Here is a 21,533-nt window from a genome sequence, read left to right on the forward strand (position 1 = left end):
AGGTGACCTTGTGATCGTTCACCTGCTCATCTTACTCAGGATGATGACTCACCTCGCCCTCCTTTCATACCCTGGCCACTGGAAAGAGTGACCTTTCATCCCCTACTTTACTTCTCTGTTTGGCTCCCTCGCTTTATCAAAATGTCCATCCCAAGGTCACCAATAAACATCTCATGGCCATATTAGCTGAACATTTTCAATATGGAACTAACCCAATTGATCTCTTTATTCTTTAGGTCCCCCCCTAATTATCTTGTATATTCTTTTTCCACTTACTTTATGTTCCCCATTTCTTCCAAACAATTTACTGATATTACCCAGGGTTGTATCTTCTGCCTCTTTCTCCTCTCACAGGACATATCCCACCTGGTTGGTCTTACCACCGTCAAGATGTCTACAATCACCCACGCACTGTTAAGTCAGAAATCTCTATTGTTTACTCCAGTCCCACATATCCAATCTCATATGGGTTGTTCCTTTTTGACTTCTCAACTGAAACATATCTAGTTCCTCATGTTTTCCTCTGCCTTCCTCCCTTCTTTTCCATTCCGTGTCTCGGTGAACGGTCCTACCATTTACCTAATCTCACAACTTAGATGCATGAGTGTCATTCTAGAACCCACTTTCTTTATCATTCTCACATCCAGCCAACTAACATCCTAAATTTCTTATATCTCATAGGTATCTTCCTACCGCACCCTGTTCTCTTCATCCGTTCCAGGACTCACATTTCAGAGACTCATGACTTCTCAGTGTCGTTACTACACGTGTCTCCCGCAAGGTCCCCTTGCTGCCTGTCTCACTTGTATGTCCCTTGTGTCCTTTCTCTACACACCTGTCGGGTGATTTTCCTAAACCCCACACATGGCCCTGTCACCTTCCTGATGAAAATAATTGTGTGTATTATGTGACACCTGTCAATGTCTGCACTATCTTCTCTCACTCACCTGCCACTCTGATAACACCCGGTTTCTACTCATAGCTACACTTTCCAGAGTGCTTCCTGATCTTCCCTTTATTTTATTTTTTTTAATTGTTTATTTTTTTTTTAATTTTTTTTTCAACGTTTATTTATTTTTGGGACAGAGAGAGACAGAGCATGAACGGGGGAGGGGCAGAGAGAGAGGGAGACACAGAATCGGAAACAGGCTCCAGGCTCCGAGCCATCAGCCCAGAGCCCGACGCGGGGCTCGAATTCACGGACCGCGAGATCGTGACCTGGCTGAAGTCGGACGCTTAACCGACTGCGCCACCCAGGCGCCCCTATTTTTTTATTTTTGAGACTGAGACAGAGACATAGTGTGAGTGGGGGAGGGACATAGAGAGAGGGAGACACAGAGCCCAAAGCAGGCTCCAGGCTCGGAGCTGTCAACACAGAGCCCGACGCGGGGCTCAAACCCAGGAACTTTGAGATCGTGACCTGAGCCGAAGTCCTGTGCTTCCCATCCTGCTCTCCGTTCACCTTCCCACTGCCTCCCACTCCTCCCTAAGCGACTGAGCCACTCAGGCGTCCCCTGATCTTCCCTTTCTAATAATTACCTCTCCCTGCGATGCTCTATTTCAGAGCAGGGTCCCAGCTATAACCAACAGAGCCTGCTCTAGCTCAGCTAAGCCACAGGTGAATTCATGAACAGATACTAGAGGATTCCAGACTCTCTGGGAAAGGCAGAGCACGTGGCTGAAAGCAAGAACAATGCCAAACCTCTGTCACCGATCTGCCCCAAGCCATGTTCAGCTTCCCGTGGACACACAGGTAACAGCGAGGACACTGAGCAAGGAGCTTCTTCTTCTTTTTTTTTTTTAAGTTTATTTATGTATTTTCAGAGAGAGAGAGCAGGGGAGGGGCAGAGAAAGAGAGGGCGAGGGAGAGGGAGAATCCCAAGCAGGCTCCAGGCTCCACACTGTCAGCACAGAGCCCAACATGGGGCATGATCCCGTAAACCGTGAGATCATGACCTGAGCCGAGATCAAGAGTCAGATGCTTAAGTGACTGAACCACCCTGGAATTTACGGAGGAGAAGCTTCAGTATGTACTATCTCTAAGCGTGGGGTGCCTCCCTAGCGTGTTCTGTTTCCTTCTCAGGAAATGGACTCCACACAGCGCCTCATTCCAGTTCAAACCTCAGGCAGGAATATCTAAGTCGTGGCGCTCAGTTACCTGTGACCTAGCAGCGGGGGAGACATGGGAACCAAGTACTGGCCTCCCACTTAGGGGAAGCACCATCTGGAAAATAAACATGGGAAGAGAATCCAAAAGAAGCTGGATGGGCACAAAATGTGGTATATGTCACCTGTGTCTTTATAACGAATATCTACTCATCCACCAAGAAGCGTTCTAGAAATCATCTCTGGTCACACATCCCTAATCCTCTAAGTTTGGAGATCACTCTTTTTAATGTCTCTGTGTCTCGTGGACTTCTAGCACTGTTTCAGGATTATTTTTATCAATGTCTCCACTTGATGTCTCCAGACCCATTGATTACATACGCGACAGTGAGCGGCAGAAAGAACGAATTTGGAGCTGTAGAGGCAGACAAAACTAGTGTGCATCCTTGCTCTGGCAATTACTCTTTGGCTTCTGGAAAAAGCCTATTGTTTCATATGTAAAAGGGGAACAAGAATACCTCGTATTTGATGTTTCTGTGAATTTGAAGAGGAATGTTTAATGGACTGCTAATCACAGCAATGGAGTTCCATAGAAGCCCAGTAAACAAAACTGTATTTATCTCGTCTCTGTAGCCTTTGGGCTTCTGCTTCTGCCTAGGACATAAAAAGCTGGGGGAGAAAAGTGACTTTCTCAAAAAGCCAGATAATCTACAAAATCATAACTTTTTTGTGTGTGACTCAGGAAGCTGCTCTCGGAAGCCACGTAAACCGAATTCCAGAGGACAAGTCCCTTGCAGGACAAATGGGACACACCGAAAGTTTCACGTCTTCAGCACAGAGGAGGTGGTGTTCCAGTGGCAGTGACATTGCGGGTAAGAAGAGTTGAGCCAAAATGTTACCGCATTCGGTTTTTTAAAAAAGTTTTTTTAATGTTTATTTGTTTTTGAGAGAGAGAGAGAGAGGCAGAGAGAGAGGGAGACACAGAATCCGAAGCAGGATCCAGGCTCTGAGCCGTCAGCACAGAGCCGATGTGGGGCTCGAACTCACGAGCTGTGAGATGATGACCTGACCCGAAGTCAGACGCTCAACTGAGCCACCCAGGCACCCCCGAAATATGAACACATTCTTAAAGGCTGAGCGTGGCTATGATACAGTTGGACATAGCTGAGGACCCCGGACCAAGAGAATTTGAACTCACTCGTAAGCCTTTTTTCATGACCCTTCACCGAGTGCTTTGAAGAAAGACGGAGGGCAGGGTGGAGGCTGGACAGAGATCCCCTGGGTGGAGCAGGTGCATGAGGTGAACAGCCCCTGGGGGGTCACCCACAATGTCCAGCCTGACTTCCCAGACCTCTCGCTCCTACAAGTCACAGGTCTCAGGGGAATGAGGAGGACTAGAAAACCTTATCGTCTCCATGGCATAAAGAAATCATTGCTTCTGGAGAAGGGACTGAAACAAGACATCCTGTCCCCTGCAGGAACTTCTCCCCCCAAGACGGACTAGGGTGTCACGAAGTCTCCCCCCACCCCCAGGCTGTGGGGCTAAGGGAAAACCAACGGCCTGGTAGGATCTGGTGCTTCAAAAGCACAAGAAAATGCTAATTTCAGTCACAGAAACACATACATCGTACAATTTCAATCATATATGGATTTGAGAAACTCAACAGACGCCCATAAGGGAAGGGAAAGGAGAAATAAGATAAAAACAGAGAGGAAGGCAAACCATAACAGACTCTTAAACACAGATAATAAATTGAGTGTTGCTGGAGGGGAGGAGGGTGGGGGATGGGCATCAAGGAGGGCACTCGTGGGGATGAGCACTGAGTTTTGTAGGTAAGTGATGTACCACTGGAGCCATGACAACATTGTGTGTTAACCAATCTGAATTTAAATTAAAAAACAAAACAAAACAGGAAGGAATGCTAGCTTGCTCCTTCCACCACTAGCGGCTGCTGAGGAAGCAGCAACAGCTGCCTGCCATTGGGGCGGAGGGGGGGGTTACCAGCTGGAGAGGGGCCCCACAGTGCCCAAGGTGTGAAGGAGTGGCTGCAAATGATTGACTTGATGCTTGATTGCTCCCGATGAAGCCCTCCTAAAGGTCCCAAAGGGAGGAGTGCAGAGAGCTTCCGGGTCACGGGACACACCCACCTTGGCGGGGGTGAGGAACACACCCGCCCGGCCAGGGACAGAGCCTCCTGCACCCGGGACCCCTCCCAGCCGCTGCTGCTTGCACCCCCTTCATCTGGCAATCCATCTGCAAACTACTTGCTAACGTCCAATAAAGTGATAAGGGTGAGTACGCGTTACACCTGCCCTCTGCCAGCACCTCCACACACAACGGAGCCCCAGGAGAAGTTCTGGGGGCCTCTGGTCTGGAGCCAGGTGGGCCGGACCGTGTGGGTGGCAGGGGGACCTCGTTGCTGCCGGAGTCTGAAGTGGGGGTGAGAGCCGTCTTGGGAGCGAGAGCCCTTCACCTCTGAGATCCCACACGATTGTGTCAGAATTGACTTAAATTGCAGGATGCCCAGCTGGTGTCATGGAGAACTGCTAAGATGCGGGGGAAGGTGACGAGATTTCAAGTGGGGCTCGTGAGCAAAGGGCCAAGAAAGAGTTCTTGACACGTCTTTGGTGCAAAAAGCTGGTTTTATTAAAGCACGGGGACAGGACCCGTGAGCAGAAAGAGCTGCACCGGGGTTGTGAGGAACCGCTGATCATACACTTTTAAGTTTATGGAGGGAGGGAGGTATAGTTACCGTAAGTCTCCAAGGAATTTCTGTATGGTCCTGTGAGACCCTGAAGATTTACCTATTGTCTAGATAAGGTTGCTTTTAGTTTTTAAGGAAGTGTAAACACTGAGGCATTAAGGCACCATAAGCGTCTCGGGAAATGTTACTCCCTGCAGGTGCCTGACATCCATCGTTGGGCTGCCGGCTGTAAGGGAGTTTAAACTACGTTTTTCTGGCCTGTGTGTCCCTCCTCAGAAAAAACCCACCCATTTGGTAACCAGAAGCGTCAGAAGCGAGGCGTTCTGTGTGAGGAGTAGAGAGACGTGCAGGGGGAACACTACTGAGTTTTTCTAACACCCTTGTTACATTTCTAGACCGGAGTGGGAAGTTTCAGTTAACCATTGTCATTTTAAACTATTTCCTGCTTCAAAAAGCATCTCAAGTGGGTATGAACATTAAGTGGTTATTTCTTTAAACGAATCTAATTTCTCTTCCAGGGCCACTGAGGCCAATGAGACATTTGCTGCAAGAGTGAAATCTGAAAGGGAACCAAAAAACTCAATAATCAAGGTAAATAATATTTTAAACATGTTTTTAAATATCAAAATTTTTGTAAAACATACCAAATGTTTTAACAAAGATAAGATTTAGAGAGTTGCCTGTTAAACCATATGAGAACCCAAGGTAAAAGAAAAAAAAACTGTGTCCCTTTGTACGTTTTTTATGTATTTTAATGATCAGCTTGATTGAAGAATATTAAGGTAGTGGGAAAAAAGATTAAACATTTGCAAAATAAATGTACTAAAACCCACAATATTCTTCTAGGTTTAAATTTTTATTTACATGAAAACAAAATTTATGTATTCAATTTTTTAAGTTTATTATTTGAGAGAGAGAGAGAGCGTGAGCAGTGGAGGGTCAGAGAGAGAGTCCCAATCCACTGACTTTGTGGAGCCTGACACGGGGCTGGATCTCACAAAAAATGTGAGATCATGACCTGAGCCGAAACCAAAAGTTTGACACTTAAGCTTAACCGATGGACCCACCCAGGCGCCCCTAAAACTAAATGTATTACTTTTTTACTTTCTTGGCTTTCACGGAAGCAGACTCCTCAGTAATACTGTGAAAATTCACTTCTTTGTCTTTTCGGTTGAGAGAACTGACGTTTTTGACAATTTTTTTCCACTAAGCGTGCACCTTCCATAATTTACAACTCAGTTTGCCGAGACGTCTTCTGCATGGTGCCATTTGTGAATTCCAACATGTTCATTTTTAAATTGTCATCTTGATTGACAATAAGTTTGATATCTTGCACATCAAGCGTTTTGGATTCATTTTTATTTTTAAAAATACCACATTAAAATATTGTGTATGAACGCCTGAGTTTTTTGGAGCCCCACTACGTTGTGCACTGAGTGCTGCAGCCCGGGCTCCAGCTCTAGCCACAGAAAGGCCCTTGCCCGCACCCAGGCCTGACAAAGTTAAGTTCCCACGCAGGGCCTTCTGACTGAAAACTCTTCTCTGTTCTGTTCCTGACTTTGGTCGCAAAATCTACCCAGGACTCACCTGAGGGATCGCTCCTCCTCTGAAGCTCTTCTTGCACAGGACTCAGGAAAAGCTGGTCTGTCCATTCCTCAGGCCCCACACCGTTCCCCTGCCCCATCACTTCCCACGTGTCTACTCCACATGCATTTGCTGTAAGCCACTCGGGGGCAGGAAATGTCTGACACAGTTTGGGAACATTTCTGCCAACACAGACACTCAGGAGCACTTCACAAATACTGAAGGAAGGGAGGGAGGAAGTGGGGGGATGGAATCAGGGGGACAAGAAGGGTAGAAAAGAACAGATGGTTTATCTAATAAAAAAGAAAGGGGTAGACATTTATCCGATGAGAATAAGCTTAGGGCGACTTACTTTTTTCTTTGTTTGGTTACATAAGTCCATACTCTTTCAGTTTTAAGTAACAGAAACTCAAACAACTTAACCCCCCCCCCCAAAAAAAAAAGGTGATAGTGGGGGTAGTGTTCTAATATTAAAGCCAGGATTTAGTGTATTGATGCCTGACTGAGGACCTGAGGCCAAGGCCAGTGAAAGGTTTTTATTAATTACGTTTCCATGCCACACCAGGCAGGGCTACAGGGGAGCTGCAGGTTTTCATTGGAGGCCCAAGGAAGAGGACAGAGCCTTCCTGGAAGCTTCTCTGGGGAAGATGTGGTAGGTCAGGTCAACAGGTCAGTCTGAGTATGTAGGCAGGATCTAAGCCATATGGGCTGTCTCTAGCTGTCTGGTGCCTGGCCCTGGGTTCATTTAGGGCAGGGGAAACACTGGCTTTGGGTGTGCAAGTTTGATAAAGGGGGTGTCCGGGGGCATAGACTCGGCCTTGGTTGGTTTGCATATGAAACGCATGCTCCAGGCCTGAGAATTGGCTAGTCCGGGGGGAAGCAGTCTCTCCCCAGAGAGGCTGCAAATGCCCGAGCACCGAGAGTACAGAAGATTAGAAGATCTAGTTAATATATCAAGATCTAGTTAGTATAATCAAGATACACACAATCACCTTGACCTTGTGATGACCGGGTGCCAAATAGACCAATCACAGAAACTAAGAAAACACAGAACAGGGACGAATGCATTGATCTGTCAAACTGAAATTTCAGAATCCCCTCCCATAGCAGGTGAGGTTTGATCCAGGAGTTCAGATGATGTCATCAAGGGCTCAAAGTCACCCTCTCTTATTCAGCCTCCATACAGAGACTTCCCAAATGCACCACTCAATGCAGCAAAAATGCCTTTATGCCTGTCCAGACATCTCCACTTGATGAGGAGCTAAGACGCCAATAGGAAGTGTGAAAGCTTATCTTTTACACAAGTCCCAACGAATACATTGGTTTTGAATGGCTTGTGTGCCTGGAACTGAAGCAACCACGGTAGCAAGAGAATGGAATATATGAATGGGCCTGAGCCCATCATACTTTATTCCTAGAGTGAGGAGTTACGTTAACCCTCCTGGGATTGTGGAGATGAGAGAGACAGTGATTTCTAGAAAAAGCTCCGTAAACTGAGGAAGGGGACGTAGATGCTGAGCATCCGCCCAAAAATGTCTGTTAATTAAAACTTTGCACATTCCTGCTCCCGGTATTTCTATCCCAATCTTAAAAGAGTCCAGATAATCTTCCTTTCAGGACAGATGAGCATAGCTTTAGTACACAGTAACTTTACCCATTTGGAAATATTTAGAAAAAAATACACAACTTTAAAAAGATGTTTATTTATTTCGAAAAAAGATAGGGAGAGAGCAGGGGAGGGGCAGAGAGGGAGACAGAATCCCAAGCAGGCTCTGCTCTGTCATGACAGGGCCCGGCGTGGGGTTTGAACTCACCAGACCACGAGATCATGACCCCAGCCGAAATCCAGAGTCGAACGCTTAACCGACTGAGCCCAGGCACCCCACAATTTTTAATGTGTACTTTAACAAGTAGAGTGGACAGACAGAACCAATTCCATTTTGGTTACACGAAGCCATACTTTTACTAAAGCAGTCTCTCCCAGCTCGGCCCATATCAGAAGTGCTAACATTTTAGCAGTACCCTTGGGATAAAGTGGAAGGTGTTTAAAGGCAGCTCTGTAACAGTAGGGAAGAAGGAAAAACCTCTATCATCCCGTTTATTTGGAGAATCATCAAGAGCAACATTAGCTCTGGGTCAGGACACAGAAGTGCCCACACTTTAGGAACACAGCCATCATGTTTCCTACTGGAGAGAACCCACCCAATCTATCCACAGCTTGGGGAGTGATGAGAAACCCAAAGCTCTCGGGGCGCCTGGGGGGCTCAGCCGGTTGAACGTCCGACTTCAGCTGAGGTCATGATCCCGTGGTTTGTGGGTTCAAGTCCTGTGCCGGGTTCTGTGCTGACAGCTCGGAGCCTCCTTCAGATTCTGTGTCTCCCTCTCTCTCTGTCCCTCCCCTGCTCATGCTCCAGCTCTCAAAAACATTAAGTAAAACAAAGCACAGAAAAAACCCCAAAGCTCTTCCAGCAACACCCTGGAAGGTAAGAAGCTGTTGCGGCCTTTGTTTTTTAAGTTTCTTCCTTCCAGGAACTTAGGAGGGCTCCACCCCAAAAATAATATTGGCTATCTTCATGCTTCTAGAAAATGAAAATCTTCGGATTTTAAATATAAACACCAATATCCCTTGCATTTAAATAGCATTTTTTGTGGTTTACCTAACATTTTACTAAAAAAAAAAAAATGAAACTATGAAGCACAGGCAGGCAGGCCTTGTGGACATTTGACACATGAGATCGAGTCACAGGGCCTGTCACAGGACTTGTCACCGTGTGCAGTGGCAAAGCTCACGCACGAGCTCTGCTTAACAGCCACACCTGCAAATTTCCACCCTTCCCCTCCAAGCTCATAGGGTGAAATCTTGGGTTGGTACTGCTACATCATTTGTCAGGTATTTACGTGAGTCGATGAGCACGATTTCCTTTCTTATGAAGGTAGGGATCACGTGACTTAGCTCAAACGTTGTTTTGGAGAGCAAATAAAATAATGTATGAAAAGCGGCCAGCTCGATGCTTAACAGAGGCTAGGCCCCAGGCCCGTGCTCTTGCATTCTTACAAACCTCACAGCGCTGATGATCACTGGAAATGATAAACTTCCAGACAGTTGGCATAGGCAAATTTTATTTCTACGGTAGAAGCATTTATTCCGGCTATAGAAAAATAACACTATTTCGAAGTGAAGGTAACGAAACAGAAGTATATTTTTTCCTTCTGTGTCCATACTCCAACATCACATACGGTTTTAAGACATTCTTAAATTAACAGGGAACAAACACAGAATCAAGACAGGACCTGTCAACAGAAGACATGTATTAAAGCTACAGTATCAGCCTGGAATTCAGAAAATACAAAGTGGTCTCGTGCGGTGATTCTCAGCGTTGCTGTGCGTTAGAATCAGCCACCTGGTAGGAAAAGAACCTTCAGCGGACTAAAGGCAAGTCACGTTGCGCCAGGCCTTGGTCTCAAGAGAGATAGCAACTTTGCTCCTCCAGGAGGGGCGCAGACAAAACACACCACAGTATGAGACCAGACTCTTGCTCCCTGTTCCTTCTCTGCGCCTCTGATTCAGGGACGGTCATGAATACTCTCGAGGATGGTACAGATCAGGTCAGACAGTGTGTGCTAAGGGCTTCCCTAGTTCATTCCCACACAGCTACTACTGTCATCACCACCACCAGCCTGTACAGACCACACTCCCCCCCACCCCGCTCCCCCATAGCTGCCAGTACTTACTTAAGATAGAACCCTTGTGATCTCAAGCCCATGACTACTAGTACCATTTGTATATGTCGGTACCACGTTTACTAGCTTCACCCGTTCACTTACATTAAAGTTTCGGTACGTGGCTGAAAAGACAATTTTTCTATCTAAACTAAGACCACAAATTCAAAGGAAAAAGGCAACTAAGCCTTAAACCATGTCGCTTCTAAAGCATCAACACCCAGATGAATGAACGGCTTTTCAGAGTGACCCGTTCGGCCACTCTCTGATGTTCCCTTATAGTGATGGGAGTCTCTGGTTATAGATGGAAACAAGAATAAAGGACTTGCCATCCTCATCACTGCCTATGTTCACTATACTACACAATCACGCTACACAGTGAAAGTTTTTGGCCATGTAAGTAACTACCCACGTAAGTATCTGCGGTTCTAATATTCTGGAACTACAACCAAAGCCAGAGAGGTGCAGAGTCAGGCTAGGGGAGGGGCCGTCAGCCTCGGCAACACGGACGTTTTGTGTTGGAGAAGTCCTTTCTGGGGGGCCATCCTGTGCACAGCAGGAGGAGGTGGGCGCTCTGGCCCCGACACCCCAACCAAACGTCTCCGGGGTGGGGTGGGGGTGGGGTGGGGGTGGGGGGGGGGGGGTCAAGATCCTCCCCAGGGAGAAGCAGGGAGCTGGAACTTCAGACATAACTGAGACTCTGCGTGCACAGATCACACAGGACACCGTGGAATTTTCCTCAGTGGAGACGGCAGCATGTGGGCCCCCGCCCTGCCGTGTGTGCCGGACGGACTGCCGGAACCCACGGTCCCCGCACGGACCCACCTCTGTCCTCCCGCAAACACCGACGTGACACAGGGAAAAACACAGTTCATCTTCCACCGGTGTTCTGTGGCCCGACACAGAGGGAAAGCTCCAGTTGACAGACATCTGCTACGCGGGGAGCCGGCTCGGTCAGTGCAAGTGGCCCTCCTTCTGGATCCGAAGTCTCTCCTTCTCCACCTGTAAGCGCTCCTTCTCAATCTGCAGCTTCTCCGACTCAAATTTCAGAAACTGCAGCCGCTCCTTCTCAAGCTGCAGGCGCTCCCTCTCGAGTTTCAGCCTCTCCGTTTCCAGGTCCTGGGGCTGCGGCCCCGGCTTCTCGCCCTGGCCCAGCTCACCGTCGGAGGAGGGCGGCTTCTCGGAGCCGACCGCCTGCAGCCTCAGCTTCTCCCGGTCGACGTGCAGCCGCTCCCGCTCCAGCCGCAGCCGCTCCCGCTCCAGCCGCAGCCGCTCCCGCTCCAGGTCCAGGCGCCGCTTTTCCAGCTCCAGCTTCTGCTTCTCCAGGTTGACCAGCACGTGGGGCTCGTCGCAGGCGGAACGGGACGGCGTGGAGTTCAGGGTGAAGAACTCCTCGATGTGGGGGAAGTCGGGGAGTTCGCTCTCCCTCCTGGAGTCCGGGATGACGGCCGACAGCATCTCCTCCTCCTCCTCCTCGATCTCAAACTAGAAGGACAAAGCACTTTTCAGGACGTGTCTCCGCTTCGGCGGGTAATGTGTCTAGACACTGCTTTAAAGCTTTGTGCACCGTGCGAGCACAGAAAACCGCTGGGGTTTTGAAAGATATTTACCAAGACTTGCCTGTCGTCACCAATACAGGTGACCCTTCAACAACGCGGGCTGGAGCTGTGCGGGTCCACTTACACGTACGTTTTCTCGCTCAGTACGGTGCAGGACTGGAAATGGATCTTCTCTTACAACTTTCTTAACTATTTTCTATAGCTTGCTTCATGTTAAGAATACAATATATGGTACACGTAACATACAGATTATGTGTTAATTGACTTTATGTTAATGATAAGGCTTCCCGTCAAGCGCAGGCTGTTAGTAGTTAATTTGGGGGAGTCAAAGCTTATACAGGGACGTTCGATGGTGCGGAGAGCCCGCACCCTCACCCACCCACGCTGTTGAACCGGGTATGTAATTAAGACAAGGATACGTGGGTTAAAAGAGAGATTCGTGACCGGAAGAGCAATGGAATGACCCTGTTAGGTCAAACTTGTGAGCTGGCTTGAAAACTGGGATCTTAACTGGGCCCGGACTATCACAATCTCCCACATCAGAACTGAAGGAATAAAAGGAGAAAGAGGATTCCCAGGCCAGTACTTACTTCGGGACTCTGGGGGTCTCGTTCCTCCTCTTCCACTTTGACCTCAGTTAAGGATGCACCTGCATCCCTGAAATCTGCCACGTTCTGCCAGTCAAAGTTGGGATCGTTTCGGAATGCAATCTTGTCGTCCATCTCCTCGGTGAGAGAGTCGTCTAGATCGGAGGTGGGGAGGGGGAGCCCTGAGCCAACCAGCTTAACGTTGGCCTTCATCCTCTTTCTCTTCATAAGCGCCCGCCAGTCCAGGTACCTTCTTTTCACCTCCGTCCCCGTCCTCTGCTCGCCTTCCCCCACGGCGTTCACACACTGTGCGATCTCCTCCCACGCCATCCGCTTCATCACATTAATCGTCGTGTTGAGCTGCTTGGAAAAAATGACTTCTTTGCGTTTGGTAATTTCTTTCAAAAGGGTCTGAGTTTCTTGAACACTGAAGTTGCTTTTTCTCTTCCTTTTCAACTGCTTCATTTTCCTTGCTTAAGTGCAGAGTTTTCACGGTCAGAGAAGGTGTGAAGAGCTGACAAAGGCTACAGAGTACAAAAATCAAGGGCAGTCCCTTCTTGGCGCTTTGTCTAAATCAGAGTCTTCCGCTCATCTGGTAGCACGGGCAGGCTGGGCAATTCCTAAAGAGAAAAGTAGAAAAGCAGTCCACTTGCAACTTTGCAATGTACCCCCACCCAAGAAGCTGGACACACGTCCCTGTAAATGCGGTTCAGAACCGCCCACCCTCTGCCTCTGCGGTTGTCACCCCTGTCCCTGACCGCTTGTTCTCACCTGGGCTCCCGCTAGGGCTCCTCACCTCTGGCTGACGCTCTTGGCCTGCTCACTCTCCTCCACCCCCAGTTACTTTTCTGCTCCAGCCACACTGGCCTTTCCATTACCCGTTCTGTCCACCTCTCCCCCCCTTGGAGCCTCTGCTCACACGGTCCCCTCGGCCTAGAACATGGATACCTGACAAAAATTATGCACTTGTTTGCACATCAGATCCTAAGTCAGTTCAGTGAACATTCTAGGACACTTGTAATGTTAAAGGATCACATTTAATTAGCACCCTGGCCTAACATTCCTTATGTAATTTAAATTATAAAATGGGCTGGTCAAGTACTCAGCTTTCCTCTAGAGGTGACTTATGAGGTACTATATTTAGAAACTAGATTTATTTTTTTAGATTTTTTTAACGTTTATTTATTATTGAGAGAGTGAGACAGAGCATGAGCGGGACAGAGAGAGGAGGAGACACAGAATTCGAAGCAGGCTCCAGGCTGAGCTCTCAGCACAGAGCCCGACGCGGGGCTCGAACCCACCAACTGGGAAATCATGACCCGGGCCGAAATCGGGCCCCCGACCGACTGAGCCACCCAGGTGGCCACTAGGTTTATTTTTAAATATACTTGTGTCTACCTTTTACAAGTTATATTTTTGTTTATATATAGAACACATACATCTTTATACATGTCTTACGTATTTTTAATATACTTAGAAGAAAGAAGTGAAGCAAACTGTGCTTCACAATGTGCTCTACACATTAAAGCAGCCCGGGTATGCTTCTCCTTAGTACCTATGTTGCAGCACACACTTCAGAGAATTACTCCAGTGAAAACTGGGCTTTTTTGCCTTCCTGTACCATTGCTGCAGCACTAGGAGGGCCTGGGAGAAGTATTGAGAAGGCTCTAGGAGGATGTGGGAGAAGGATCGAGAAGGATCTAGGAGGATCTAGGAAGGTCTGGAGCCCACTGGCTCCAAAGGCTGTTATCTTCGATACCTAACACTGTGCCTAACAAACAGGAGGTACAAACACAACTTAAAATAAGGTGATGAGGGAATGGGAGAGGTCAGAAAGTGAGAGACAATAACTCAAGGAAGCTAAGCTACCAAAGCTGACTCACTTCCAAGGGCAAAGCATATGTTTAAAAGGAAAAGGCAGGGGCGCCTGGGTGGCGCAGTCGGTTGAGCGTCCGACTTCAGCCAGGTCACGATCTCGCGGTCCGTGAGTCCGAGCCCCGCGTCAGGCTCTGGGCTGATGGCTCAGAGCCTGGAGCCTGCTTCCGATTCTGTGTCTCCCTCTCTCTCTGCCCCTCCCCCGTTCATGCTCTGTCTCTCTCTGTCCCAAAAATAAATAAACGTTGAAAAAAAAATTAAAAAAAAAAAAAAGGAAAAGGCAGCCCAAGTCAGTATAGGCAAGAAGCAGTTTGTAAAATTACATGAAGCCTTTAGATAAACTACCCACCCTTTCACTATGCCGAAAAACATAAAAACATCACAAGTTCTACGAAACCGTGAAAAAGAAAATTTTAAGCAAAAATGCTATTTTGCTACCATAGTCTGTATGGATCAATAATGAGTAGGTTATCAAAGACACATTTTTAATATGGAATCAGCAGGTTAGATGTCTTTAAAAATAGAACAGCTAAAATAATATCAAATTCCGTATCATATTAAATACTTACAATGTATTGATAGGACTTTTTGTTTGCAAAAGATATAGAATGTTTCAGGGCATTTAAATAACGTCTTCAACCCTTTAAAAAATGCTATCATGTTTTTTAAGGGAAAAGCATGGTAAAAAACACAAATATCCATCAAAAGATTAGACGAATAAACCATACATACCACAGCTACATAATGGGATATGTGCAATAAAGGCTATGTAAGAGTATGAATATGATTTAGCACATTATTCCTGTGTAAATGTATCTTAGATCTCCAGGCGGTTACGGCTTAATTGTGTGAAAACTTATGACACCTGACTAATGTAATAAAGTACCAAAATCAACTGAAATTTGCACCTGAGTTGAAATGTGGGAACTACCTTTGCATGGCTAAAAGCTAAGCTATGTTTCCAGGAAGTCTTTTTTTTTCTCTGTTGTTTCCTTTCCACTTTGATTCCTCTATAACATAGCTTGGATTTCTATCCTCCATTACCCAATAATGTACTCAAACATTTATTGAGCTCCTACTACGTGCCAGGCACATACTCTTGGTGCTGGGGATAGAGAACTGCTTCCTAAAACGTGCAAAGATGCCATTCCAGGTGTCCAGCACTCTCCTTTTCACACTGGTTGTGTCCCCTATCTTTGCAGAAGGCAATTCGGTGGTTGCAACCTCCAAAGATTCGCAGCTCTTGCAAGCCCTGACCCAGAGAATGGCCGTCTTCCTTAAGTCCCGGCGGACAGTCACTCCTCACTGGCTGCAAAGAGGTACAGCAGTTCGCTTACGTCATTCCTGTGAGAATGATGTACCACCAAAGGCATATTAAAACGGCATTTTTTTTTTTTTAAGGACTAACACTTAAGAATGAAGTTCCTAAACACTGCGCGAGAAGGCAAAATTAAGAGCTGTGAGGAGGACATTCAGGCACTCAATTGTGGGCACAAACTTTTTTTTTTTCTTTTGGTAAATTCGTTAGGTGGTTCAAGAAAAAAAAAAAAAAGGCATCACAAACTATAGAAACTTCCCCAAGTCCTCCACCCCCCCTCCCCGCGCCCACACGGTCTTCTAGGAAATTCGCTTCCCGGCCAAGCAGGAGGATGCTCTTGTCTCAAAGTTGTGATAGGTGGACACCTGCGGGTCACTTCAGGGCCGCCTGTCCTCCGAGCAGGTAAACGTGTCTCCCCGTCCCCGCCGCGCTCTCGGGGGGCCGCCCGCTCACAGCCGCGAGGAGGACTCGGGGCGGGCGGGGGACGGCTGCACTCCCGGGAGGCCACCCGGGGGAGGTGGCCGGGCCCCGCCACCGCACCTATGGGCAGCCTGGGCGGAGGTCGGAGCCCCGATGAGGGGCGCGGACGGGGGCTGATACAGCCCTTCCACCCGCCCCGCGCGGACTCGTGGTCCTCGCGGCGCCGTGGTCCCGCTACGACGCACCCCCAGGGCCAAAGCCAGCAGCGCAGGGACGGCCACCTGCCGCCGGGACCCTCCCCGCCTCTAGGGCACCCACCGTCCGCGGCGCTGCCGGCTCATCCAGGGCAGAACCGCTCACCTGCGACCCCGACCGCACCTCCACCCGATCGCCTCTTACGGGGCTGGGGCGGGGGGGTGGGGAGATGCCTCCCTGATTCCCCGCCCACCAACTTCGCCCGCCTCAAGCCTCCACCCATTGGGTTATATGGCTGCCACTCATGCGAGACGTCTCATCCATTGGTCCAGAGGGTATTGCCGTTCTGGCCGACGGCCCGCCCCAGGTCTGGCCTCACAATGGGAATCGAGTCCCCAACCGGTTCCGGGTTAGTGCTCTGGGGTTCCGCACTCTTGTGATTCGTGGCCTCCCGCTCTGTGCTCGGGCGTTGGCGCGAAGCTCTGTCAGTCAAGTGGGCTCTAGAAGCAGATTGGTTTCTCGCGATCGGCCCGTGGCGCTTTTCCTTCTGATTGGGGCCCTGGCCGCCCCGCCTCCCAACGCTCCCTCTGCCCTTGACCCTCACCTGCTAAAAGGGCAGAGGGGAAGTGAAGCCTAGGCGTGGCTCCACCTGCGTCCTAGTCCGCTCTCACCTCCCTATCGAGTGAGGCTCAGCTTCGCCTCGGCCGCACCTCTGAGCTCTGAGGCCGCCCCTGCCCCAAATGGTGATTTCCTTACTGCTCAACCCGACTGTCACTTAGTGTCTTTGTGTCACTTGACGCCTCCAAAAACATTTGACCTGTTGACCATATCTTAGTAGTTTTCCTGTGTGTTTTCCTCCCTCGCTGTCTACTCCTCTGTGGCCCTTGACAGTCGCGTCGTGCACCGCCACCCTCAGTCCTTAAGTCACTGATGGCTCTGGCCATGTGGTCCCTTCTTCCCACTGTGGCCGGGGCGGTGGGTGTGCAGTTGCTGGGTGCGGCCTCAGTCCTCGCAGATAGTGCAGAGCTTTTCCAAGGGTTTCTCGGTCTTCCGTCAATATCCCTGCACGACCTCCCCGCCCCAACCGGGTTGTCTGTTTCTAGCTGTGATGGTGGTTGGGACGTTGTGTTGCATTGCATCCGCCTGTAATTTCCGCTCCCTGCTCTTCCCTGCCAGCCTCGCGGCTCGGTTCACGAGTTCTTTCTAAAGGAAGCCTTCTCTCCGTTCACCGGCTTCTCCCTCCGAGTTGTCTCTCTGATGTAGGTTTCCCCGTTAAAGGATGCTCAGCTACATCTGTAATTCAGGTGAATCACAAGGGTCAGCCTAAGTGTGGTCCAAGGCACCACCTGGCATCCTATTAAATCCTACGCCAACCCTTCACCTTGGGAGGGGGCTACCCTCCATCTGTCAGCTCTTCTGACCTGTTCCATGCGGGTGGGCTTTCTTATTCACTGTTGTACTTTGTCTGCCCAGCACAGTGCCTAGAATATAAGGCACTCAAAAGAGATTTGGTGAATAAAGGATGGAATATTCCGGATGAACGGTGGATGCTTGCTGGATGTTCCTGGAGGAACTCCAGTCCACAAAATAGGAAGTGCTTGTGGAATAGGGTCTTTGAAATGTGATGATGGGTTTAATCTTCCAGATTGCACTTAAGAGTTCGTGTGAGAAGCCCGCCTATACTTTTGCCTAATTAAAACAAACAGGTGTTGTGGGTTTTTTTTTTTTATATGAGAACTTGGATTTTTTAATTTTGGATTTTGTTTGTGGTGGCTGTTTCTCAGGTGGGTGCGGTGGGAAGGTAGGACAGCACTCCATCCCAATTATAACCAGACGCTTTCTGTCTGTTCCCTTTCAGAGGATGTCCACGTGTTGAATGCATTATATTTACTTCAGTAGCAGAGATCACACCTGGAATGTGTCCGTGAGTACTAAGCACCTTCTGCCTCCATAGGAACTCTTTCACGTTCCTGCGATGAAACCTCTGTCTCAGGCTGAGTGCAAGACCTGTCCTAGACACCCTCGCTATTTTTCTCCACTGTAACTTGCGTGAGTGCAGGTGGGCCAACAAGGGAGAGACGGAGGGTCATCCCAAATGCCTAATGTCATGACCGCATTCTGAACCTGATAGTCTGTTTACTGATTTGATTTTTGCTAATATTAGCTTCAGGCTAGAGATCTGATGCCAGGTTCTTACACACTTATTCTAGAACTGAGCCGCCCAGCTGTGGTAGCCACTAGCCAGAGAGCGCCTGAAATCTGGCTAGGGCAACTGAATAACTGAATTTTAGTTCTTAATTTTTCTTTAAAAATGGAATTCAGTCAATTCAGTGATTGGATAACTTATAGGTACGTTTGGAAAACTTGAGTTATGTGAATCTACTTTTTCAACTGTACATTTTTTGAAATCTAAATACAAATGGAGTATTTCTGATAAAAAAAAAATTAGCATCGGAATTGAGATGTACTGTAAGAGTAAAACATACACAGGATTTCAAAGATTTAGTATAAAAATGTACCGTGTCTCGTTGACAGTTGTCATATTGATTGTAAGTTAAATTATAAAATTTTGCATAATTGGGTTAAGGAAACTATATTATTAAAATTAACTTTACCTGTGTGTTTTTTGTTGGTTTTTTTTTTTGTTTTTTACTTTTTAAAGTGAGGCTAATAGGAAATTGAATCTTCTACATGTGGTTTGCATTACATTTCTATTAGACAAGGCTGTTGTAGGCTGTGCTTGGCCACAGCTTATTGAAAGTCTCAGAATGAGAATATAATCGTTAGCTAAAAGATTTCTGTTTCATTGCCTATTGTTTAATCAAAGGGAAAGAAAGAGATCATTTGGGCTGTCTCTCCTCCAAATGCAGTTTAGTTAAGATAAATGTAGCCCAGCAGACATGTTCTAACCTACATTTTATATCAACAGTGACTGTGTTGTGCTGCATTCACTCCCCACTTTTGTCTTTGCACATGTCCTTCCTCCTGTCTTGTCCCTGTGACATAGTCTTGTTCTTCAACACCAGCTTTTCCCTGACAACCTTTGAACAGATCAACTTGTCCTTTTTCATATGAGTTTTATGCTTATAAGTCGTCTTATGTAGATTTCTCCTGAGTTGCTATTCTTCCCCTTTTATCGGTAGCACCTAACACACCACCTGGCATTTAGGCTGGTGAACATGCCTTTGGTGATTCAAACTGAACACTGACGAAATAAAACTCACTCGGTTCTGTCCTCTGCGGTGTCGCCAGATCGCTTGCAATTTTCATCATCTATCAGTTAAGTTATAACAGTTTGTGAAGTGACATTGAAAGCTTTTCACTGGCAAATTTTGTGTTTCTAAAAACTTTACATTGAATGGAAAGCCGGTGCGGTTCCTGTAGAAATTGTTGCAGCTCTTTTCCTGTGGATTTTGTTTCTCTTTACAACTGGAAAAAATAGAAGATGTTAGAACTCGAGCTATTTAAAAATGATAATCATCAAAGCAAGAGGCAGGGATGGCAGGTTTTCATTTCCAAGATGAGTCTGGTATCCAATCTCCAGAAGTCAGATGGGTCCCAGCATTCCCACCAGCATCCGCTGTGGGTGAGTTGCCAGTTTTGTTTCCGGTGGGAGGTTTGGTCTCTCCTGGAGTAGCCAATGAAATAATGCGGGCCAGTCCTTAGTAGGAAATCATTCATGCTACTTTTTCAGAGGATAATCACGGTTTTCATCCCTGTGCTCCTGGACACAGAGTTTCCCAGGGGAGAAACAGATCGACTACAAATCTATTTTTGCAAGTAGGAATGTGTGCCCTGGTGACTTTCTGTTTGGAGCCCGTTTAAAAAAATTCACTTTTGGCGTATATATACTTGTGGTTTCTCTCTCGTGTTTGGCAGTCAGACCTCTTGTTGAAGACAGTTTTAACAGTTTCATGGGATGACCATCTGTATCTTTAAATCCCCTGCAGAATGAGCTTTATTCATGCAAAATAGCCTGTATTTTAAATTGACCCATTCCAGATATATACTGAATGTTTAGTGAAGTTGATCTGGACCTTTTTGCATAATGTGTCAACAGAAAAACATGCAAAAATTTTATTTTAGTAGTAAAGATTAATCATACTGTTTTCTCACTTTGAGAAATGACTGTCAGTGTTTGTAACCTCTTGGTTCTTTTTATGCACACACATTCTTTTTTTTTTAATTTAATTTTTTTATTTATTTACTTTATTTTTTAATTTACATGCAAGTTAGTTAGCATATAGTGCAATAATGATTTCAGGAGTCGAATCCAGTGATTCATCTCCTACGTATAACACCCAGTGCTCATCCTAACAAGTGTCTTCCCTAAAGCCCCTGACCCATTTAGACCAACCATCCCCCCACCCACACCCCCTCTGGCAGCCGTCAGTTTGCTCTCTGTCTTTAAGAGTCTCTTATGTTTTGTTCCCCTCCTTGTTTTTATATTATTTTTGCTTTTCTTCCCTTATGTTCATCTGTATTGTATGTTATTCCATATATGAGTGAAGTCCTATGATACTTGTCTTCATCTGACTAATTTCACTTAGCATAATATACTGTAGTTCTATCCACATTGTTGCAAATGACAACACTTCCTTCTTTTTGATTGCCAAGCAATACTCCATTGTATATATATACACCACATCTTTAATCGTTCATCCATCGATAGACATTTAGGCTCTTTCCATACTTTGACTGTTGTCGATAGCGCTACTATAAAAGTTGGGGTGCATGTGCCCCTTCAAACAGCACACCTGAGTCCCTTGGATAAATGCCTAGTAGTCCAATTGCTGGGTCGTGAGTAGTTCTGTTTTTAATTTTTTGAGGAACCTCCATACCGTTTTCCACAGTGGCTACACCAGTTCATGCACACTCATTTGTGAGTTCCTTTTGCAAGAATTACACAGAGTTTTGGAGGTAGGGGCTTTTCATCCACTGGCCGGGCGTCTTTGCTCATTTCACTTCAAAAATAAGTACCGAATACTATTCTGTGCCAACCACTGATCTAAGGGCTTCATATACATGAATCTAGTTAACTATTATAACAACCCTAATACTGTTTAGATGAGGAAACTAAGCATAAGTGATGTTAGGTGTCTTTCCAAGCCTGCACGGTTAATCAGTAGCAGACCCACAGTGTAAACCCAGGCAGTCTACACTCAAACCCCATCCTGTGGCCCCCCTCGAAACTCTTGTTCCTGTGACCTGGGGATTTGAAGGTGGCCAAAACATTTGGAAAGATTTTAGTGGAGTCAGGGGGCAACAACACTCCCCCACAGAATACCTTCTTTTCCTAATGTATTTGGACTGTGTTAGAAGCTCCTCAAAGGTGAGGGTCGTGTCACGTGCCTCTTATACCCAGCACCTCGCACGTACCTTGGATTTACTGTTTGCTCCGAAACGAATTTCGATTTCGGGTTGTGGAATGGACCGAAGTCACGTAGTTCCTCTGAACAGTGGC

General features: G+C 47.1%; 1 protein-coding gene across 6 annotated transcripts; it reads right to left on the bottom strand.

The window, feature by feature from the left end:
- Nucleotides 1-9,493: 9,493 nt before the first annotated feature.
- On the bottom strand, nucleotides 9,494-16,284 carry MSANTD4 (Myb/SANT DNA binding domain containing 4 with coiled-coils). 6 transcript variants are annotated; one of them, XM_030332636.1, is made up of 4 exons: nucleotides 16,235-16,273; nucleotides 15,234-15,480; nucleotides 12,265-12,881; nucleotides 9,494-11,600 (listed from the first exon to the last, which is right to left on the bottom strand). In XM_030332636.1, the coding sequence occupies exons 3-4, from the start codon at nucleotides 12,724-12,726 to the stop codon at nucleotides 11,070-11,072; spliced, it is 993 nt and encodes a 330-aa protein (XP_030188496.1). In that variant the 5' UTR covers nucleotides 12,727-12,881; nucleotides 15,234-15,480; nucleotides 16,235-16,273; the 3' UTR covers nucleotides 9,494-11,069. The 6 variants fall into 6 exon arrangements, with proteins under 6 accessions (XP_030188496.1, XP_030188497.1, XP_030188495.1 ...); XM_030332637.1 differs by lacking the exon at nucleotides 15,234-15,480 and having other exon boundaries at nucleotides 16,235-16,284; XM_030332635.1 differs by lacking the exon at nucleotides 15,234-15,480 and having other exon boundaries at nucleotides 16,193-16,283.
- Nucleotides 16,285-21,533: the final 5,249 nt, after the last annotated feature.

Source organism: Lynx canadensis, chromosome D1 (genome assembly GCF_007474595.2).
Source record: "Lynx canadensis isolate LIC74 chromosome D1, mLynCan4.pri.v2, whole genome shotgun sequence".
Lineage (NCBI taxonomy): Eukaryota > Metazoa > Chordata > Mammalia > Carnivora > Felidae > Lynx > Lynx canadensis.

Bases quoted from the DNA above. Each gene is read 5' to 3' on its own strand.
- MSANTD4 (XM_030332637.1), bottom strand. From the start codon at position 12,726: ATGAAGCAGTTGAAAAGGAAGAGAAAAAGCAACTTCAGTGTTCAAGAA. The intron at 11,601-12,264 runs GTAAGTACTGGC...TTGTCCTTCTAG, and splicing joins GAGACCCCCAGAGTCCCGAA to TTTGAGATCGAGGAGGAGGA.